General features: G+C 39.2%; 1 protein-coding gene across 4 annotated transcripts in view; it reads right to left on the bottom strand.

The window, feature by feature from the left end:
* The window catches only part of gria2b (glutamate receptor, ionotropic, AMPA 2b), a 49,634-nt gene that overhangs the window by 8,029 nt on the left and 17,512 nt on the right, over positions 1 to 24,093 (bottom strand). For all 4 annotated transcript variants that reach the window (XM_023398061.2, XM_023398060.2, XM_023398058.2 and 1 more), the window contains exons 3-11: positions 18,157 to 18,396; positions 8,799 to 8,995; positions 7,229 to 7,282; positions 6,952 to 7,110; positions 4,760 to 4,927; positions 1,678 to 1,782; positions 1,433 to 1,540; positions 966 to 1,172; positions 426 to 793 (exon numbers count right to left, since the gene is read on the bottom strand). In XM_023398061.2, coding sequence (XP_023253829.1) covers positions 426 to 793; positions 966 to 1,172; positions 1,433 to 1,540; positions 1,678 to 1,782; positions 4,760 to 4,927; positions 6,952 to 7,110; positions 7,229 to 7,282; positions 8,799 to 8,995; positions 18,157 to 18,396 — 1,606 coding nt within the window. The remainder of the gene's footprint in view (positions 1 to 425; positions 794 to 965; positions 1,173 to 1,432; positions 1,541 to 1,677; positions 1,783 to 4,759; positions 4,928 to 6,951; positions 7,111 to 7,228; positions 7,283 to 8,798; positions 8,996 to 18,156; positions 18,397 to 24,093) is intronic.

The following is a 24,093-nucleotide window of genomic DNA, read 5'->3' as shown; positions in this document are numbered from 1 at the left end:
ATGTGGTTACAATGCTTACGTCAGTATGTTAATATTAATTTGAAACCACACAGCTGTGCCTGTCAGTCATTTGTTTTAGAAATAAGCTTTAGGTGCTGGACAATAGAAATTTGTACTTGTTGGTAGAAATGTCAGGGATCATCCTGCTTGTCCATTGATCCTAGTTCATTAAATAGACACTGAGATACTTGAGTCTAGACCACAAGTGTTGGACGTAGAGACTGTCCAAAACTGCCATCACTAGAACCACTCTCCTAGCTTGGCTAAAACTACATTGTTGACTCAAGATGGAAATCTCTTGAAGCAGCTACTGTGAAATGTAATGAAGCACATTTACATATTAAGTATAAACACATGAAGTCACCAGTTATTCTTGGCTCATTAGATCATGAGCATCTTGGCAGTTGTTGATTTTTCTGACCTACCTTGGTGAGATGTCACAGCCTTGTCGCATGAAGGCTCCAAGAGAGAACCACAGGCTGTTGAATATGCCAAACTCGTTGGTTGACTCATTGGTCTGGATTTGCCCGTCCTCGTATTCCTCAGTGTGCCACTCGTATGGGCTGAAGCGGCTGACGAGGAACAGCACCACACTGACGCCGATGTAGGCAAAGACGATACACATCCAGATCTCATAGGCGAGTGGATCCAGGAAAGAGAACACTCCTGGTTTGGATTTTTGAGGCTTCTTGATCATGATGGAGATTCCCAGAGACATGAAGGGCTTGGAGAAGTCGATCACCTCCTCTCTTACCAAAGTGATGGTCAGAGGAGCCACGGCAATATCTGCTTTCTATAAAACCAAAACACAAACACAAATAAAACAGGACAAAAGTTTTTAGAATTAAGCCAGTAAGTGAGAAAAATTACTAATTTAATTTCATGTATAAACAATTAAAAAGCATGGCATTAACCTATGGTCTCTTAAAGCCTTAAATCATTCTGAAATCAAACTAAAAACTCACCCCATACACTAACTCTCCAACCATCCCGTTCCAGATTTTGGTTTCTGCATCTCTGGCTCCATATTTCCCATCCCCCACTATTTTCAGTTGATATTTGAAGCCGCAGTGCTTTGCTATCTCCGCAGCCAGATCTACACAGTAACCCTCGTAGCGTTCATTGTCGACAAAAAGGTCAGCGTTCTTTTTCAGCATTACATACGGAGCTTCCTGAAGGACGGATACAAAAAAAAACAGAAAACACTGTTCAGTACAGGAGGGTTGAATTACAATGCAAAAAGCAGCTTCAAAGACAAGGGTTTCACACTGGGCTGACAGGTCATTATGAATACAAGAGGGCTCTGGTCTTGAACAAAGCATCCCCTCAAGAAGAAATTAGTAGCCTGGTATTATTCTGGTTGCCGATCAGGAGACAAAATCCAAACGGAAGTGGTTAATCATGCGGCCATACATGACATTACAATATTTACCAAGATGGTGGTGACAATAACTGTTTTGTTTTCCATTCCTGTCGATTCATTTGAGAAGACATCAGATTTGGTTACAGCCATTTTGTCCACCTCATTCCAGTATCCAATCTGTTAGGGAAAAAAAACAAATTCATGAAGACAATGTGCACACTGTTGATCTCGAGCGCTACCAATCAAAAAGATAAAAAAAACATTATATGTGTATTTAACTTTGTTGCTATTGAAGGGGGTATTCATAAGCTTACCTTTACTGGACCATTACTCTTTAATTCCATTACATTCACTGAGTAGTTGACTCTCTTGCCATGTTGATCAAACTGGATGTTTCCTGTCAGGCCTTCCACGCGCACCTTAGAGGCACAAAATGAAACTGTTAGAATATGGCATCTTCAACCTGGCTTACACAGTGTTTTGTGTCCTGCATAATTCATTGTACTATGTTCGATTGAAACATGGAGCTGGACGTGAATTTTGCAAATTGCCTTTTAGAAAAAAGCAATTTGCAAAATTTGAAGAAGCATGTTCCATAATCCTGAACTGTCACTAATTCTAGTTCCTTCTATAGTGAATACATCCAGCTACAATGGCGACCCTGATAGCCAGTGGATTCATACAGAGGAATAATAGGACGGGGTGATTGATGAAAAATCTGTGATAGTATTTTAACCTGGAGGTTTAATGAACCTCCAACTGTTATGCTGTGAGGTAATCACTACGACATATTATTTTCCAGCAAACCCATCATCTTAGATTTGTTTCTCTGATCCTGGGAGAAGTCTCTGAACCCTTTATATTGGCCCCTGGGCACCATGAATATGGATATCCATAACTATAACCATAACAATCGATTCAGGGCAAAATTTGGGGTTCTCAGTTGCCATTTTTCATGATTGTAGTGTTGGTAGTTAATGTCTGATAAGTCTTATCCAGAATTGATCAAAGAGTTCTTGGCTGTAATGCCACTGCCTATTATACAGGTGGTATTACTGACGAGGCTGGTGTTCAGGATCTCTTTTGTCCTCAAAAACCTCCTCACTGACAGTTTGTTTGTCTACGATCATCCATGGTGCGGTATTGATGGCCCTCATCCTGCTTTCCAAAGTTGACTCCACATCCTGCTTTCCTTACTTTGCTTCCTACAGAGCAGTAGAAAGACATTGTGTTATGTTAAAGACACTTGAACAATTCTTCATCTCTTCTCTTATTGGCAGCCAATCTAATTAACAGAAGGGCCGAGGCAGGAAGAGCCAGAAGGAGGCTTACAGGTATCCCGTGGACCTCATGTAAACACGGTTAAGATTAAATGCAGTGTTTCTAATCAAAACACAGTGGGTGTATCCTTAAGGCCTAACAAAAGTGGCGAATGGATTTATTTCTCATAAAACATGTACGATATTTTGAAACTTTCATTGTTCATATTCTGGCAAGCAGTATTCTTATTCCCAAACGTTTCCTGGTAATAATGGTTTTTGGTACTTTACTGCGAGTAACTATTGACCAGTGGAATAATGTGAAACTAGGGGATGTCATATAGCCTTCCTTTGATTTTATAAACATGACCAAACACTTAGATAAATGCCAGTTTCATTTGTTGTTATATTGTGTGGCCTGGTGACATAAGGTGTGAGCCGGACATATGTAAGCCTGCCATTGAGAGAATCAATGGTCTTGGTTTTTGATTTTTGCCGACGAGACATGAATGTTGGTGTGTTGTCACTGCTCCTCTCCCACCCGAGATCCAATAGTTCCCTCTGAGGCTGCAAACAGTCTCATCATTATAATGATGTACTCTATCGTCATAATTCTCAATCAGGGATTTCAGGATCTGGCCTTTAAGATCTAGCATTATGGGATAAATATATTTTTTTTAGTCTGTGGCCCACCTTGATTGGACTTACATTGTCAGATATAGAGCCAAATTGTTTGATTAGATTGAATTTCCTGCCTGTAGAAAAGCATGGATAAAATCATTGAAGTTTTCTGCCAACAAGAGAAGAGATGGGAAATGCTTCTCGCACATCTTACCACACTCTGTGTCAGTGCTGTGATCTCCTGTCCAATCTGGAGGCAAATAGCTTCCTCAACACTTTCTGCTGCTTCGTAGCTCAGCATGGGACCCCCTTTGAAATAATTTTGAACCATGGCACTAACTTCATAGGAAAGGAGTGCAATAACAGGAGGCCTTTGATAAGTTTACTCGGCCCTCCAGGAACCGCTAACAAAATAAAGTCTGTGGAACCGCCCACATATTCCTCCCTCTGAGGGAAGCTTGGAAAGGTAAGGGCTATTAGGACCGCACTGTGGGCTTATAGGTAACCAGATGTCAGTGAAGTGGTTTTGAGAGCGATATAATTGATTTTGGAGGAAATGCCAAATTCAAGCCCCTTGGATAGGTTTATCATCTGACATGTCTAATCCTGACCCAGTAACTCCCTGGCTTGACCTCGTGTGGTTTAAGGCAGCTTTTCCTCATCTTGTATATGCTCATCCAGACTTCCAGGGCATCAAAGCCAAGTGCTCATTATTCCTGAAAGAGCTCTCTCAGACATTACCTACTGACACTTTGATCATCACAAAAATCTCACAGCTGGATACAGCTGGTTGGTTGTGGACATAGATCTCTACAGTGCCTTGTGGTCAATAGGAAGAGCTCAGGAACTTTCCCCAAGTTCAGATAGACGAGTCAGAGTGGCAGTGATACAAAGGAAAGTACAAACCTTTGAGCATCCTGTCAGTTGGTTTACTGCTCTTACGGAAATCCAAGAATACCATGAACTGTTCGTGCAATACCATAGGCAGTTTTCTTTGCAAAGTATGTTTCTTATATTTTACAGGTACTTTTTTCTTTGGGTTAATATCCCCAGATACTTAAGGTAATTTCTGATAAAGTTAATATTTTCTGAATAAAAATACCAGAGGTAAGAGATTCTATTGATATCGGTTATCAGTTGCTCTTGGCTTTAAAGGCTTCATGTCACTTCAAAATCTTTGGCAACAACCTGAAAAACCTCAAAAGAAAGAAAAAAAGAATTCACTTTGGCTTCACTTTTGCTGTCAAGTTTCATTTCTCAAAAGGAGTGAAGCTAATCTTTTTTTGCATCAGAGCTCAGAGGACAGTCTGTGGGTAGGCCTCTGTTTCTCTTCTGAAGAGCAGCTGTCAGTATAACCGTTTGCACTCACGTGCATGGGGGAAGCATCAGTCTTTAATCAGCCTGTGAAGTACACTCTGCCTTTGTGGGTGTTTGTGTATTTCTTAAGGGAGATTTTCTGTTACCCTGGTAACAAGTCTTTGCCAACAAAAGGATCTGAGTATGTTCTGTGTGTTACCTGTTTCAGTGCTCGCTCGATCTCCACTCCCTGAGCCCAGGGCACAGCAGGGTTGGCCAGGCAGTCGCCATTGTTGGCCCTCCTGGTGAAGTCGATACGTTGTTTATGCAGGTATCGGAAAGCCTCCGTCATCACCTGCACGGCGTCGTAAGTCAACGCAGATGTGTACTACAACAGGACAATAGAAAAAGATTAAGGAAATTGGGTTTCCATAGAGGGAGGAATGTTTTTCCTCTAAGCCTCTCAACCTTAACCCCCTGATAATAACATTAACCCTCACCCACGTACTGTAAACCTGGTCCAAATTTTATAGGACAAATCTGGTGATATTCTATATATTTCTAATTCTAAACAAATACCATGATAAGACCAGAACAACAATCTTACTGACAAGTATTGCTTGTGCAGCCAAAACTTTCATTGTTGTCCAAAAACTGTTAAAAACACATCAGTGAGGCAAAGTGTTGCACTGGGTTAGATGTTGCTTCATCACAGACATAGACACTGGACCTTACTTGAAGTTGGATTCACATGCACTGTCCTGCAGCACAATTTACTCCTTATTGAGCAACATTTGCTTAAAACGACAGTACCCAGCTGTTTGAGTAAATTATATAGGCTTTTTAGAAAATTAAACCATATATTTGTGGCCCATTTTTCAAAGATTTACATCTTCATCAGGAATTAATGGGATATGGGGCAGACAGCCACAGACAGAGTAGGGAAGTATTACAGACTAATATACTCTTGGGTTTTGTCTTTCATGTTGACAGTGACAAAAAATAACATTTTCCAGCTTTTTCTTTTCAACTTAATATGTCGTTTTTTTTCTGAAGTCAGCAACAGACGTAAAATGTTTGAACTTTAATTGTCAAGAAATCACAAAAGGTTTTCGGTAAATTGAAGACAGCACAGTATGGCTGGTCAAAGACTGCTTTATATCAAGGGACACTAGAGGGCTTCGAGAGGCAAAACATCTAACACTGGTGAGACACTCCAGAACACAAAATCATTATCTCTTTGCAAAAATTTCCTCTCACTTGTGATGGGTAAAAATGGGTAACATTTCCAAGCAACTAAATTCCATCTGGGCAAAAAAGGGCCAATCTGTGGGGTCTCAATTAGCAGGAATGAGATGCTTTGCTCCACTGCAGATGACTGTGTGATTTGTCTCAACAGAAGCCATGCACCTAAATACCATTGTGTGATGGTGTGAGGCAATCTACGCTGGAACAATCAAGTCTTCGCCTCAAGTCAAATGACAAATCTGGAGTGCAACCTCACCTCAATCAACTTGAATAATTAGTTGACAAAAGAGGCTTAACCCTAAATTCAGCCATTGAACAGATGAAGATGACCAACATGAGCCTCTTTGAAAATAAAGTGTACGGCTCTGAAGTTATAAACCACACACAAACACTACAAACTCCTGCTCATTATCCTGCCTGGTATTTAGTCATCTTGTCTTAATTAGAGAGTATATTATATGTCTGGTGCTGGAGCTCTTAATTTTCTTTATCTGCTGTGTTTATGTTCTGCGCTGCACTAAAGTTTGTTCTGTGTTGTAAATGTCAGAGTTATTTTTCACCCAGACTCAAACCACTTGCAACAGCCTGGCTGTGTGGCAATAAAAGGATCTTGAACTTAGACAATTTATCAGACAGAAGGTGGGAGAGTATTTTTTGCCATATCTGATATTTTAAATGTGAGTAGTATTCAGTGTCTCTGATGAAGAGTGGGGGGCAAGTTCATTTCTGAGATATCATATTATTTACATCAAAGGGCTTGTATAAGCAGAAAATATAATAAATAATCTTTTTAATACAAACCCTGATTTCATTTACATTGCAAGCATATGAAATAATATAACTTATGAAAACAACGAGCACTTTGCTCAAGGGAAAATGTATGTGGGCTTGTGTAGCAGTGCATAAGAATCTTAACTGAGAGATGTGTTTAATAATGCACACAGTGTGTTCATGTGAGTGTACAGTTGGGGGGTGCAGAATGAGACAATGCAGTTTACTCTGAAGTTACAAACACATTAATGCAACTCAGACACATTTGATTGCTTACAAAGACATTTTCAAGCAACAATCCCACCCCACAAATAAAAATGAATAAAGAAATAAAAAAAAGTCTGAATGAGCATCTGCACATGCACTTAGGAATGTGTGCATGCTTAAACTCACCCTTATTTTACTGTCGGCACCAGGATACTCCTTTTCCTCCAGGGCTTCCCATCTCTGGTCAAACTTGGACACCAAAGGATCATCAAAGTCAACAATCTGAAAGCCCGACACATTGGCACCACCATACTGGATTTTGGATAGATCTCCATCAACGAAACCCTGAAAAAATGAAAACAAAAACCCAATTATTGTCTCTATGATCACTGCATAACAGCAAATGGAAATTTAGAAAGTGATAACACAATCTTTAATAAGTGTCGAAGTGGTTTAAACTTACCAGATTGGCTATAATGTAGTGGTAGCCTTTAACATGTCTGCCAATTGTGATGACCTGTACAGTTATGAAATACACAAATTTTAGGAAGTGTAAGAAACCACCCACTGTAGAAAATAAATAAATAAAGTAAACAATATACTTATTAAATATATCTGACTTCTATATTGACTTTCACTGTAACGTTTTAATGGACCAAGAGTGTGACAGTTAGAGATAAAACAATCATAAACATAATAATACCCATATGCCAACTACACAAATCTAACATTATACTCAAACATTATAATTTATCACTTTCATGCCTAACATGTGTGACAGTCCTGGCCATTATCACCAAATAATAGTCACAGTCTTGTAAGACAGTCTCATGCTGTAGATATTCAATTCCAAAACCACTTCCCTTATCAGTAGAGCAACAGGAAAAAAGAAGAAAATAACAGAAATCTCAGCTATATACCATTTCAATGCCACACATAAATGACACACCTGAAACTAATCCCATTGCTTGAGTGGCACCTCCGTTTGTCAGGGCTGCTACTTGAAACAGATTTGAATAATAATGTCTTCTATCTCCTATGTAAATGTCTTTGACATGAGGCAAAAAAACTTCCTCCTGAACATATTCTGTTTTTCCCTGATAAACAGGCACCGAGGCTGCAGACATTGATTTCATTCAGCATTCAGTTTAACAGACGTCGGCATGCTTTAAATGCTAATCGATAATGCCTCTCTCATGGGTAAAAGGGGGAGTAAAAATAACCTGTTTATGTGCATCTGTTCTGCCTTTAATTGCAGTTTTGTTTACAGCCCAAACGAACAATTAGTGTAATTGTTATAGTGCCTTTCTACAGCTGCTGGACTGCTGGGTCCATGTGATTTTTTTTTGTGTGCTGTATCAAATATACATATTTCAGCTGAATATCACTTTTGTCCTACAGGAATAATTAAAGGACAATAGGAATGTAAGCATTTCCTGCATTCCCTTACTGATTTTTAAATTACTGCAGATAATTTCCTGATGTTAGTTATACCTCCAAATGCTATTCTCACATAATGAGATACTATTTATTTCCCCTTCTTCTTGGCTGTTTTCAAAGTAAATATTACGGCCAAATACAAAGAATTGTTTGAATTGTTTAAAGTCAGGCCTTCCTTATTTTCTCTTTATTTTCAATTCAGTTATATGGACTGTAGTTGTTTTGGTTCATGCTGTGATTTACTTAAAGTGAGCCTCTAAGAAGATGGAAGTAATGAGCAGTATGTGAACAAGTGTCCCCTCTATTGTTTCTATTCACTTGTCTTTGTTGGCAAAGAGAGGATCATGAGAAAGAAAGGGCTGCTGTCAAATCAGAGGCCTGCATCACCCACTGATCACCACAATCTGAAATAAAATTTTAACACCAAATCCAGAAACTGAGACAGACTGGACTTGACCGAACCATAGCAATCTCTGTCTGCAATTGTTCAAACACCTTAAAACATGGCAACAGCATCTGCTTCTCCTTGAAACATTAAAATGATACCTATAATGTCTATGTTCTACTGTATCAAAAAAAACTCGCCAATGTACCTGCTCCATGATGTCTTTTACTTTGTCCTGTTCACAGTCCAGGATCACTCTCCTCTCCTTCTTGTTCTCCAGGTCTTGGAACAGCGAGCGGTAGGCCTCATCCTTCCTCTCATCTTTCAGGTTCCCCACGTTGATGGCTGTCACCTGCCACTTCTTTTCTGCTGCTGTGTCCAGAACAACCTGCAGCGTTGTCAGGCCTGAGGATGGACAAAAATTTAAATTTTATTCATACTTTCTGGCTGACTGATTTATCCATGGTATTCTTTGTCACAGAAGTCTTGGAGAACTGTAACCTGCTCTAAATCTAACCATCTTGGGTAAGGGTAGTGACAGCAAGAGAGCAAAAACAATAATGGGAGAGGCAGCAACAAACAGGAGAATAAAACAGACATGGATGAACACGGTTCTTTTATTGCAGATTGGCTGCATTCACTGGCTGCTTATTCAAACTCTGTGGAGGTTTTACAGAAACTCAGTGCCTTATGTAAAGAGCTTATCGAGATGAGTCACAGGTGTTCTGGCATGAACCTGACCAACATGTGGGAGTGAAGTGGGTCTAACGATACACTTGTCTGCATCAACAATAGATTATTCATATTGCTGCTTGGTGTGGATTTTTGAGCTCAACATTGTATTTTTCCTCCAAGTTTTCTGAACAATTTATTGACAAAACAGTCACTACTGAAGGTCCACTAACTCGCTTGTGGAGATTTAAATTGTATCATATGGCCTTCATCAGCAGATAAAGTTTTCTTGTTTGTCAGGGAACCTCAAAGCTCAGTTTCAAGGCCAACACAGACTAAAAGTCCTAAAAGTGCTTAGAAGAAAAGAAATAGAAAAATTTATGACAATTAACCAAACTTTATTTCCTGAGGGGGGATTGTGTGATACGCTCAAAACGTCCCAAACAAGCAATTACTGTAAGTGGACCTTGACTAAAGACTGTTTTTGTAGATGGCACAGTGCTCATCCCATTCCTTGCTCCGCCATCCCTCACTGGTTTCCCAGCAGTGATGACTACTAAACATTTAGACAAACTCAGCCACACATAAACCGACTGAACCCTGCTCTTTGTGGAAGTAGATGAGTGTAAATAAACCAATCTTTACATCAACCAAAGGAATCGCTGGTTTAGACTTTATCCTCCCAAAACCAGTAAAAGAAGATGATAAAGTGTTGAACAGACAGAGCTGTCACATCTGAGTAATTTAGTTATACATAGCAGCTGTCCATCAGCCTGAACTGCAGTCTGCTACAGGCAGAAACTGCAGTCTCCATTTGAACTTATATTCCTATCACCCTCTCTATCTAGTTTCACAACTGAATCTCTGCTGATATTGATCCCTGGTCTGCAGAGGGCAGTTCGGGAGCAGTTTGATAAAAGGGTCGAGTGTTTCATTCCGCCTTGCTACAGTGAAATGAATTACAGATGTAATCAATTTCATGTGACACTGCAGTAGTTTTATGATGGTAGGGAGGAAAATGGAGGCTTGCAGTTTTATCTGAGTGAACTATACATCATAATTACAGTAAGGTCATTATGGTCTTGGTTAAATTTGACTGTTTCATCAATGCTTATTAAATGAGATAATTGGAATTCAGAGTGATCTACAGTGAAGATAATGCAAGGATAAAAGCCAGATGTTAAGGTGAATGTTGATTGTGCAAGGTTGAATTATAATTTTAAATGATTAGTGTATGAACTGTATATGAGGTGGGGCTGTCGTTGTGTCACGCATGTCAGTGTAATATGATTAATTATACTGGGTGATTTTACTATTTTCACATATTTTGAATCCTATTTGCATTATTTTTAGAAAAGTCTCACCCGTTTTACATTAATGCTGGATGGCTGGTCTGTTATTTTACTTGCAGTACGACAGTGACATGTAAGCCAAGGTTGACAAAGATGATGCCAACACAGTTTCCATAAAAAGAAAGCTGTGTATTGAAAATCATATATGTTATGTATATATGTCAACTGACCATGACATCCACTGTTAGACAAAACAAAATGAAGTCCACAGAGGCAAATCCCCCTCCTCTTTACTTCAATGGGGTCACAGCCTTCGTGTTGTTTGGTATTTTTTGATAACCAGCTCACTTATATCATCACAAAGTGTTCATTAAAATTTAATAACATCTAAAACGTAGTTCAAGTCAGCAGTTTGACCAGTAAATCTCACTGGTGAAACCGACCTAACCTAGAGTGAAAATACCCACAAGCAAACTTTAAAAAAATAGATGAAGATTAGAACACTTGGCTGTGGTTCAGTCAGACGCCTTTAATGTAAGGTTATTTGAACAATTTAATCAATTACTTTTATCAATTTACTCAATGAAAACATAATTACTTAATTACTCGCCAAAGGAAATTATTTAAGTCACATAGGTGTTACTCAGGGGGGTCATGGCTAAGGTGGTGGAGCAGGTTGGCTGCGGATTCCTGTGGTGGCGGTTGGATCCCAGGGTTATGTCAGGAAGGGCATCCAGCGTAAAACTTATGCCAAATTAAATATGCGGATGGTGATCGGCTGTGGCGAGCTCTCACAGGAGCAGCCAAAACACAACGACACAGGTATTACTCAGTGATGCATTACAGCCTTTGCTTACAACAATCTAATGACAATGGCATTCTTTCTCCAACATGCTGCACATCAATCAAGACATTATCTGTGTATCTCTACAGTGAACCTTGAGATAACCATATAATAAAAACCTTTGTTTCTGCTCTAAATCCAGAACTGATGCAGAGATTTGGCTCACTGATTTGATCTGCAGTTCACAGATTGCTTTACGATGCATATGATGCATATTCCCCTTGGATAAGAATGGTTTATTATCACTTCTGCTTAGAGTGAAAAATATATTATGTCTTGGCTTACAGCCAACTTTGTGCCAGCCATTCAAACAGGTACAGACCTACAACTACACTGGAGAGCGAAGATGTTGTGTGACCCAACATTTATCCCTAAATTACCCTGGATTTACAAGGTCTGGAGAGAATAACGAGACATGAATTGGTGTGCAAAGTAACATTTTGTTATTCACCCATTTGACATAGCGAAGAAATATTCACAGCTGTAATGTGGGAGTAAAAGTTTTGTGAGAGAGAGGGATTATTCATTCTCTTTCAGTGATCACACATGCAGCCTTGACTGTAAAAGCTTAACTTCATGTTCATTGATCAAAAACATCTCAATGAGTTGATGTATGTGAACGTATCAGCATTTGCATAATTAAATGCAAAATTATTCAAATGAGGCCAGAAAATGCTTATAAATAATGCATAGAGGAAAGCAGTTCAATACCTACAAATGCAGCTTCACATTACGTATAATCTCTTTGCTTCAAGCTATTGTTTCCTAACTCATCCACCGTGGTTAAGGTCCAACATCCTTCCCCCGGGGTTTACCTGTCCACTTTCTGCATAACACAAATTGAAGCACCGCTTAAATCAACCGGTAAGTTGTTTTAGGCTCTGTTTGAGTGATAAGAGAGCAGAATTTGATGACTGCCAGCATTGCTCCCATTACAGAATGAACTTGAATTTGCAAATGGCAATTTCCTTAAGAATAAAGGAAAATGTGCTTATGTTCTCATGAAAGGAATTTCAACAGCTAAAAGGGCCAAAATATTGTACAACCCACAAATTAAATGCATATAATATATAGGGTCAAGAAAAATTAGAAAACCTGATTTGGGGTTTTGTAATGACCACAGCAATAACCTATTTTCATAAGTAAATGTTATTATATTGATTATATACAACCTAATGTTGACATTGGACTCCAAAGAGGAACAGATTACATTAGTTAGATTACATATGTTTTTTTAGAATGATTAATGCCATATGGTTAAGGTCTGGTTATGGTTAAGTGTTTTTGGGCTGGTCCGCAACAGCAGGGTTGATGACTGACTTACTGACTGACTGACTGACTGACTTACTGACTGTGTGAAGTTGTGTGATCAAGTTAAACCATTGGTTGGCCAGTCGAATGTTTAAGTGTCCTCATTGGCAGTTGCCCTTTCAAAATTAATTGGTAGAAACAGTTTCTATTAGGGTGGTGTTTACAGCCCACAGCGATGCCAACTAAGCACATGTGTCACAAATCTTATTTTATTTTTTTCAAAAAAGCACTTACTGACATCTAGCGACTTTTTGGACAAACTTTAGCTGCTTTCCATAGAAGAGAGTTGCCAGTGCTGCCCAGCGGGTGAGAGGCACACCTCTCTCTGTTCAGTTGATGGCAGAGAGGCGGAGCAGCAGTTTGCTACCTAGACGGAGGCGTGCACTGTGTGAGAGACAAAATAAGAAAGATACTTGTTTCTGACTTTCTCTCTGAGTGATCATTTTCCAAGTAGTCTTTGAATTTAATTGATGTCTTTGTCGGTTTTTTGTCAGACAATGTTATGATTATAAAAATCTGGATTTTAGCAGTGTAGAGCACCAGCTTGGAAATGGCTTGACTGCTGGTAGGACATGTAGGCCTCTATTTTTGTGATCCAAAGCGCATTGGTCTGAAGAGTGTGGCACAAGTGCATTTAGGGCTTGTCCATGTCTATTCTAACTGCAGAAAAAACAGTTGCTGAGCCAGGTGCATGGATCAAGAGAGTTGTACTTTTTCAATTTTCATGGGAGTGCTATGGGTGTAACTTCCATTAAACCAATCACAGTGCCATCTTCCATTCCCTTTAAAAGCCAGGTGCACTTGCACCTTGGCGTATTGATATTATGTCATGTTCCACCTGACTTATGTCAACAACTAAGCACATTTTCAGCTCACTATGCTTGTGTGTAACAATAAAAACCGCGCTACTGATTTAAGAGCAAATTTTTGTGCTGATCACTCGCAAAATCACTTTCCGCTGGCTCAAAATAGCAATGCGCCTGACCACACCTCATTTTAAAACCAACACACCCATAGGCGCACAGATAAGTGCAAGTGTATTTTCCATTTATGAACGTGGACGCCGCTCACAAAAATGAGAACTGCGTCAGTCTGAAACTAGCAAAGACACTTGTGTTGTGCTTTGCGCCAGGTGTAAGGTAGGGCCTGCAGTCTTAATGGGCCACATTTCAGTAACTATTTCATACTTGTTCCATTGTCCGACAACAGAAACAGAAAAAACATGCATATAAGGAAACCTTTATTGGAAATTCGGTTGTATTTAATTACTATGTGAGCACAGAGAGTATGAGTGATGCAAACAGATAAAGACTGAAACCAGCTGACACTAGGCTGAATGGCAAACAGACCACAATATCAGTTGTTCACCGTAGTTCCACAACAATTTTCAACTATGTCATCAATTTCGCACATTGACCATAAGCTGTCCAGCCTTGTACTTGGTTTTGACCTTTATCTTGTTTTTTTGCCACTTGAGGGCAACTGAACCAAACTTAAAAACAAAACTGATATATTATCACCTTTTAGGTTGAGTCTATTGCTTATTTACAGGTTTAGCAGATAGGGCAACATAAGCATTCATGTTTTTTCTGTCCACTTGATGAATGTAAGCCCAATACTCACTCATTTCCTTTTAGCTTTCCACAAACTCCTCAGGAGAACATGTGCTGTTTTACATTTGAATGTGTGGGATGGGTGCAGATTAGGTGCTGAAACATGTGCTGATTATAGCAGATTTCAGGTTGTAACCTAGCTAAGAATCGGCAACAAAACACTTGAGATTAGGGAAAAGGGGAATGGGTCTGTCGCTGAGACCATAACAACATACAGTGAGTCAAAGGAATGCAAAGAAGCAGCACTGACTATCCACCCACATATAAACATCCATTATCTGAACTGACTTACTGACAACAGCTGAAAATGGTGGTGTTGGTTCATTCATTAGTCTCAACGTGCCAATAAGATTCATCATAACCAGTGGCAACTCTATCGCTTCCTCTCCCCGAGACACCCACACACATCCTTGCATCACAACCTGCTCAGTCACTTACAATCTCTCTCTCCCTCTCTCTCTCTCTATCGCTCTCTCTCCACACTTTGGTTGCCATGGGAATGAGAGGATCACACTGACCTAATTAGACAGCCATGCAATGATGAAATATGCACAACAGGCTCTTTCGTGCCATCGCAGATGTACAGTAGGGACAGCAGGTCAGTATGAGGACAATCTAAACCAGCTGGTCGAAACCTGCCCTCTGATTTTGGAGAGGAACAGTATTTGATTCTGCTGTCAGTTAGAGCAAAGCTGACTGGAAAGACTTAGCAACGAATGCTAAGAGAAGATGAAGGAGAGCATGTGGAAAGACATGTGATGGAGGGAACAGCATAGGAGAAAAAGAGAGGGAGCGTGTGTGTGTGTGTGAGGGGAAAAGATGCAGCGGGAGAGTTTAAGTGATGAAACGACTGAGAGTTAAAGGTAACTGAAGGAAAAAAAAGCACTAAATCCCTTTTGAGCCATTGGCACTACACTGTCTTCAGCCTAAACCCCACTGTATAGACAGCAGCAATCCCAGTTCTCTGAGCAGATTCACTTCCTATTACCTTAAGCCAGTGTATTATTTAAATGTTGTAAGCCATCTTTAGGCATTCATCAGGTATTATTCAACTTCCTCAGTGCTTTTTGAAAGTGATTCCAAAACTCCTGGTTGTTAGTATGCTGGAAAATAAAAATCATTAATGATTTTTGTTCTATAATGAGAAGTACAAAAGGGGCTTAAGAAGTGTAACCTGAAAGCCGAGCATCCTTATTAAGACAGAAAAAAAGGAAGTGATACTGTTGTTCCACTGTACCTGGATGATATTGAGGTTTTAATTTTATTCTTTCATTGCAGTAACAGTTGAAAAATAGAAAGGAACTCTATGTGTAGAAGAGATCTTCTTTTCAACCCTGGATGGTCCCTCAGTGCTGAGGGAGGCAGCATTATTCTTCAGGGGTACAAGTCAGAGAATCACAATTAGCAGATGACACTATGACATGAGCTACATGACAAAGCAAAGCAAGTTTATGTGCAAACAGCAATTGTGTGTTTCTTGCACTAGGCTGTCCGCCATTTTACAGAGTCACATTGTGTGATATTCAGACAGTCGCCATGTTGCCCACTCATTTTGAAAAAAAAGAAAAAAAAAAGGCTAAAATGTCCAGGCTTATGAACCACGTCTTATGTGTAGAACCATTTAAACAATGAAGAAAAACATCTGCTCAAAAAATCTAATCTTATTTCCAGACTTTGACACTCTCAGTGTTGAACAGAAAAGAATCACAGATGAAAGGGATCAAAGAGTAGATACAGAATAGCTTTGAATATGAAGTAAGTCTGGGTATTACAGTTTGAGGGTGGATAATTTTTCATCTTTGACTGCCTTGCATAAATTCCTTCCATGATCTTATCCAGGATTGCAATTACAGGTGCACAGATTCATCACAGAGACTTCAACAATTCCATGAGAGAGGACTTCATTATTGCTGTGTTAATGATTTGTGTGTACTTAACGAGCAAAGTGACAAATGAGTGCCATCTTTCAGCATGCACTCTTTTCATTTTCAGTCACACCTGTGAAGAATCTCCAAATCATCTTGGGGAGGGTTTGTATGACAGATTGATAGATACCAGGAGGCTGGTGGTGCTTGACACTGACGTGGAGTTTTGGCCAGAGATTCACCAATTTGAATCCATTAACCACCTGGGTGTGTGTGTTTGCATGTGTGCGTATCTTTGGTGAACACCACTCAGCACCACTGACCTAGAGGCCAACAATGCAAGACTAGCTAAGCCCCCTGGTGCAAATGTGAACTCACTGTCTGATGTGAAGCAAAAATACAAATACTGCAAAAACCATTTCAGTCTCCATGGATACTATTATGGCTTAACTGCAGGTAAAAAGTTTTAATCTGAGCTTTGAATATTTTAGGTTTTGTACATTACAGGTGCAAGTCAAGTGTTTTCGGGGGGCAGGATTTTATTAGCCTGTTCATTAATGTACTGCTTAAATCACTTGGGGAAAAATTTAAAACAATACTTTCTATTAAAGTCTCATTCTTTTGGAAATAAAAAATAAAGTACACTGAAAAAAACATGGGATATTAACTTTAAAATACATTCTCTGATTTTGTTATACCATTCCCAAATCACACATAATAATGCCTCAAAATGCGTTATTTGTTATAATCCCAAAGCCAGTTACAACTGGCAACCTCAAATCTCTAAATCTTTCACAGAAAAATCTAAAATTGTAATTCTTATAATCTCAAAATTGACTTTAATGCCTCTTTGGGGTGTTTGGTTCACATACTGTTGTGCCCTCCTAAACACAAAAACAAATTCTTCTTTAAATACATAAATGATTGAAAAAAGGAAACCAACAAATCTTCCCATTTTCTATACCAACTCTATGTAAGAGGAAAGGAAGAAGACGGAGGACAATAAAAACACTTATGCCTCACCTCAGGTTGTATAACTGATATATTAACACTTCAGGTCACATTTCGGGCATATGCCTTGTGCTGGATTGATTAAAAAAAAAAAAGGAGCATATGTGCTCTGTCAGACACATGTGAGACGGACAACTGAAAAATACAGCTGATATGCCTTCTGTGTAGACACCACATCAGTATTGTTCATGTATAGTTTAGAGATTCAAATGTCATAACTTGGGTTGGTTAGGAGAATTGTAGCATTTAAAGATAAATATCTGGTTCAGTTGTAAAATCTTCAAGAACTAACTGCAGAATCTCAGACAGAAATTTACATTTCTCTCACTGTGATGTACAGAGTTTTTAGCTGTGCAGCCAGTGCAACTTTTCCATTGGATCAGTAGACTCATATCATGAACACAAAATGCAAACTAATTCCGCCTCTGTAGTGTGAGTGTGAAGTCCACAGCTGCGGGGCACATCACCTCTCTTGTGTGTCAAAAATGACTCTGACTACCTCCCTTCCCCCTGATATTACATAAAACAGACTCTCAAACACAGGAGGTGCTATAGTTGATTGTATGTGACAAGCTGTTTACCCTTTACCTCGCTTTACCTCGCTTTACCTGTACTGTGCTACATGCATACATTGTGTTTTGCATATAACCACTGTTTGTGGGGGAAATAAACGGTTTGACACAGCCTTTGCATAAATTCAACCAACTGTCACAACAGAATAGACATAATTCCTTTCTCTAAACAAATGGCAGTGGTTGATGCCATGTTAAAATAATGAGGGTTGAAGTCATTGTCATGCTCCCCCAATCCAACTTCAAAGGGCAACAGATCAGCACATGACACCAGCCTCAGCTTTTTAAAATAAGCCACTTCAAGATGCCAACATTGGGGATAACTTGTGGTGAAACAAAACTGGAAACATGCTTTGAAAACTAATATGACAGTGTACATGTCTTACCTCGATCGCTGTCATACAGGTAGGCAAACTTGTCCCACTTGTAGTACTCGATAAGGCTGAGGAGGGGCCCCTTGATATCAGGTCTCATCTGGATGATAAACTGCTGATTCCCATCCAGAGGGAAGCTGGGCGTGATGAAGGAGACATGGAGTGTCCCGCAAAATGATGTGATGGTGTTGACAGACTTCTTGTCATAGAATCCGAAAATGGCGTACACTCCTCTCGAGAACTGCGAACAGACTGAAACAGAGGGCAGAGGTATGAATTTTTCTTCCGTGCAAGGATCTGTTTTAGCAGAACAATCACATTTCTTTCATTTCTCATTGATTTGTGATGCTTTTGCAACTCTCTGCCATAGCAATGTACATATTTAAGAACTTTATTCCAAACCTTTAGTGCACATTAGGGCTGCACACAGCCATTAAGGGACATCTCTTTAAGTCTCTTTTTCGGCTGATTAATGGATAGCTTTCCATAAACTCTGCCAGGGGACTGCTTGTATTAAACAGTAAAAGATCCACTGTACAACAGTCACTATGTGAAACTTTTATGAGTTGCCCTATGACTTTTTGATACATTGGGAATAAGTGATGTTGAGTATGAGTCAAGCATTCACCAAAACTGTACATTAATTCTTCATATGGGATATCCATCAGTGCTCATTTCTTCATTTCTTCTGTTTGAATTCTGCTCAGGCAGAAACCATTTCAGCTTTCTCCTGAGAGAATATGTAGTAGGGCATATGTTAAGAGTAGACTGCTTGGTTGCACCCACTGTAGATTATATAATAACCTTAATACATCTTCTTTGGATGTCATTAAATTTGAATGATTACCTTTGTTAGGATCCTTTCAGCCTATGCAACAAGCATTTATGATACCTTGGTGTGCTTGCATCAGATTATTTGTATTACATCCTCATACTGTTGACTTTGCAAAATCACCTTTCTTCAATAATTCATGACCCCTACTCGGGTACATACAGTACCTTTGCTGGTCTCTAACATTCATTATGCACAGACCAGAAAAAGGTACTATGGACTGAAGGTAAGTATGAATACTGAATGTCTAAGTAATCCTAAGGTTACAGGCTGTTTCTCAAACATTGCACTGGGGTCAGCAGATTGGCATGTTTCTTGTAAATGTGTATTGATCAAATGTAAGTTAATCAGTCTTATTGACTTGGACATACGTGTCCTCCAAAGTAATTAATCTAATGAGTTATTTCCTCTTCCACAATATAACAGGGATGACTTGCTGACAAAGTGAACTGGAGTCCATACATCAGATGTTAGCTAGCTTGGTGTAAGTGCTGTAGGCATCCTGCCACTTCTTCACTGGCTGTTTTAAAATGTGGTAAAATGATGAAAATGGAAACATAAAGGGCAGCAAAAAAAAACACAGCTGTGGTCTTGGCAAGATGGGATAAGGAAATGCTATCAACAGATTCACACAGACACTTTGCTCTTCAGTCTTTAGGTTAGTAGGGGATGTTTTGGAAAGGTTTATTCAATTCCTGCTTTAATCGCTTACATATGTACACAGTGAGTACTCTTAACATCCAGTTTTGTGTACTGTTAAGCACCAAATAGCTTAATTAGTGAAACTTGGGTCTAAATTGCTTAACAGCAGCTGAATAAAATTTGTGTCTGGCAAATTAATAAAGTAGCCTGCCATATTCAGCCTTCATCCATTCTCAAACGAGTCACTTGGACCATAAAGAACTCTAATTAAACTAAAACTAAGTTCTCCTGCCTCCCACAGAGTTGAGAAGTTGGAGGAGTTATTTCGATTAGTTATTTTGAGCACGCACAGGTCCTGAAGTTAAAGTCGCTCTTATTTTCTGCATGGACAATGATACGGCACGTGACAGACAGTTGGAGCATTGCACAGGCTTGGAGGGACTTTACACTCTGGTTTAAACATCAATACAAAAGACAAACATTTGCATCTACAAGCCTGTGCGTATAAATATGTAAGGGCTGAGGTTAACTGCCACTCCAAATGTGCATTTTGGTTAAGAAAAATCTGTTAAGTGTAGCACTGGTTGATTACTGAAGAACACCGTGGGTAGATAAATTATAATATCTTCAATTTTAAGATTCTAGGGAAATTTTGGATAAATTTGTCAAATGTGGTGTAACAAAGCATTTTGAATTCGCTACAGCTCTGATTCATGCCTTTCCTCAATAGCAATGACTGCTGAGGCTCATGGGTATTGCAGTATTTAGACTCTTTTGCCTCACCAAAGTGATGGAAAAACATTTTTTCTTAGAAACAAAGGTAAAATAATTACAACTGGTGGCCATAACCTCAGTCACTGAGGATATCAGTGACAAGAAAAAATTAAAAGGGGAATTCAGAGTGGGTAAAAACACTTCAGCAACCAAACCACAATTTGCAGCAGCCAGCTCCTGGGTGACTGAACACTAATTTACATAAAGTAGTGCTGAACAATATTGGAGGGACTGGATAAAGAAAAATGTAACATAATGACTGTACAGCACACTTCAGCAGAAACATGACTGTCAAATATTCATATTAATTGTGGCTTTTGAATACATACTTGGCAGCTACTTTTCTAAATGTGACCCAAAATGTTGACCACTTTACTCACATACATCAAGTTATATTTCTTGAGTCAGTGAGAGTAACTCATTCACTTCGAACTCCGATTTTCTACCAAGTCTAGAGTCCTCAAACCATTCATCCCATAAACAAAAGCCATCTTCTCCATCCTTGAGGCTTAACCCTTCAACCTCCGCTGCCTTTTACCCTTCAGATTTCCAAAGCATGCAGAGCATATCAAAAGCGAGCCAAAATAAGTGGGGGCAGGGCCAGCTTTCATCCACTGCCAGCATTCATGTGCTTCCAACATCTTAACCAATCCGTCAACTTGAGCAATTAAATGTTCATCACAGCCGCCTGGGACAAACCGTTAACGGCGGTCCGATCACCCTTCATCAGTCTCTGGCAACGTTCCTACTCTTTTCATCAGATGACAGTAGCCAGAGATGTGGCCACAGAGAGATCAGATCTCACTGAACTAATTTCACTTTTGTCTTAGTCGCAGCTAATAGACCCTAAAATGTGTCATCTGATAACTGTCACAATCTCCCAGGAAAAGGATTTTGTACAATTCAGTGAATAGGAATGAAACATGGGTTAAATGTTAAACAAGTGGCACTTATGGGTAAAAGCTGACTGAAATTAAAAAAAAAAGTTGATTTAAAATTTGGTTTCAGGAACATAATTTTATACTCGGGACAGATTTGCCCCCAACAGGTAACCAGCAGCAAATGTACTGAGTAAAAGGCCAAAACAATCTGTAGGACTGTAGGTGAGAAAGGACGTATTAGGTCAACCCCCATCCAACCTCCTTCACTTTTTATTTTCATGATAGATTTATCACTTTAACTGAGGACAAGGTCACATAGTGGAAAGATAATTGATGATTACAGTGTCTGCTCTTCATGCAGGTGCTGTAATCCCTGGGGTCCCTGTATTGTCAATACGCATATGAAATTGTACACATGTATGATTGAAGAGACATAAATAGAAACAAACACTTTTCATTCACTAACATCACTTTGTAAATTTGTGTTTGTGGGCATTTTTTGTAAATGAATCCATGGAGGAGTTAGGGACATAGCTCTTTTCCCTGCACCACATTTGTCTGATACAGTTGTAGTCACTAGTTACTCTGCAGACAGGTGTTTCTCTCTTTAGTGAAAGAATTAACCTTTGACCCATATTCTATATCAGGTTATCAATGCAGAAATGCCCTGCTTTCACAAGAGCTTTAAAACTCTCAATATCAAAGCATTAAATATAAAATAAAGTTCACATATCAAAGAGAAAAACTGAAGCTTTCTGTGGTGGCGCCTGGCGTCAACAGACAACATGGCTGCTATGGTTACCCGCGCTAGCCTAGCTTAGCTAAACTCACCAAGACGCTGCCAAAGGCGGTCAACTCCTGGTGCACAGCTCCTTGAATCACCACCGTCACTTCGCAAAAATGTCGTCTGGAGGTATGCTTAGCATTCATAGTAAAGTTAATCAGTGCCACTTCTTCTATTTGACAGTTTTCTCATTCTGGCGACACTTGTCGATGTACATCATTCCTGTTACTCGCAGTTGTCGAATGTCTGCCTGGAGGAAGTGGGACTTATTTCCCTTCTCCAATCGGAAGTCTGCATTGCCGGATATAGCCAATAAGAACCAAGTCTGAGCAAAATTATTCTGACTGAAGTTAATAAAAAAAAAATATTGGCAATAAAAATAATCTTACGGGGACCAATTCTCTACTGGGCTATACACAATAATGAAATATAACACGACAACAACATGACAAGTGCCTTTTTGATCCTTAATTAGCCAGATTTTATTTTTTATTTATTTTATTATATTTTGTCTTCATGCAGACAAATGTTTTCTGCTGCAAGAAGAAGTCAATTACCAGTAAATGACAAGAACACAGCTCTGACTGGTTATTGATAGAAAAATTGTAATTTTCTCATCTGATTTTATTTTTTAAGATGATATTTTAGTTAAAGCTGAAAATACTGACAATACTGTACAGTTCTGTCTAGACAAAACTTTTGGACAATGTAGAAACTGGTGCCTTGCTCTTACCAAGAGAAATCATATGCATACCCTTTGTGTCACATTGGACTCCTCATACTCCTTTATTAAGCAGATTATATACTGTAGCTGATGAAATTGGATGCCATTTCTTTGTAAGTTTATGTCATATTTTGTGCTGCGAAGCATGAGAACAATGGAACTCCCTCCATGCCTAGCTCACATTTGTTCTTAGATGAAAAAAAACATCCTGTCTCATCATGGCATCATGGAACAGAATAAATATATCCATGATTCATCATCACTGCTGTAGAGTTTCTCTGTGTCACATCCGTCCATTGTCATGTTTCAAAGGCTTTCTTTGCTGACACTCTCTCTCACTGGTGAGTTTGCTGAGTTTGCCCAGGATTAAAACTCTCTGAGCTCATGCTTAGAGCCTGGATATCCCCATGACTGTGCTGCAGCTTATGCCAGAGCGAACAGTTTGACAACATGTTACTTTATTACCAAATATGGTAATTCACATCCAGAAGCAATGCACTACCCGCTTTTTTCCTCCATGCAGCAACTGTTCATAGAGGATTTCTCTGGCTCTGGAACGTGACAGCAGAAGAAAGAAGAGCAAGAGGTTTTTAAATGGGTGAGACGTCTACATGTGCTTCTTCAATAAGGAATTTAGAAATGTTTAATTATGGAAGAAAAGCCAGCCGCAAACAGTAACTAGTAGAAACAGTGAGGATTGTGGAAAAAGCCATTAAGCCTCTGTCACATCTGACTGCTTTTCAATGAAACCAGGGAGAATTCGCCCTCAGAAATCCGCCTCGTAACAGAAGGAAAAGACTGGGGTTTTTTTTCTAGTGTTGACGAGGTCACCCCAATTAGGCACCATAAGCAAAATGCTGAAACAAATCTTATTATTGCTCACTGCCGGGTCTGTAAACCATGGTATAGATTCAGTCGTCCCAATCTATATTTCTGTTCTAAAAGATAAAATAAAATAAATAATAAAAATGCAATTCTCACTTAATCTGGGGAATGTTCAAGTAAGATAAACACACTGTCGATTTGGGGACTTGTAATCCTTACATTGTAGTTACTGACAATAGTGCACAGTGTCTAACACTGTTTGTATGTGTGCTGTATGTATGCTTGTGCATGTCTGGTTTATCTGTTTGGTCGTGGGTGTGTGAAAGAAATGATGAGGCCAATGTCAAACGTAAGACATGTTTGATATATATAACAAGAACAAGCAGGGGAAACTATCACTATGCCCATTACTGTGTGTTTTGGATTTATTGAGTTGCATTTGTAATGTGGGGAGAATGGCTTTCTATAATACACTGGAATAGCTGCA

Source organism: Seriola lalandi, unplaced genomic scaffold (genome assembly GCF_002814215.2).
Source record: "Seriola lalandi dorsalis isolate HSWRI2012SDOR001 ecotype SW California unplaced genomic scaffold, Sedor1 jcf7180002054972, whole genome shotgun sequence".
NCBI classification, from domain to species: Eukaryota; Metazoa; Chordata; class Actinopteri; order Carangiformes; family Carangidae; genus Seriola; species Seriola lalandi.
The sequence above is the reverse complement of the archived record's forward strand: the minus strand, read 5'-3'. Positions and strand labels throughout refer to the sequence as shown.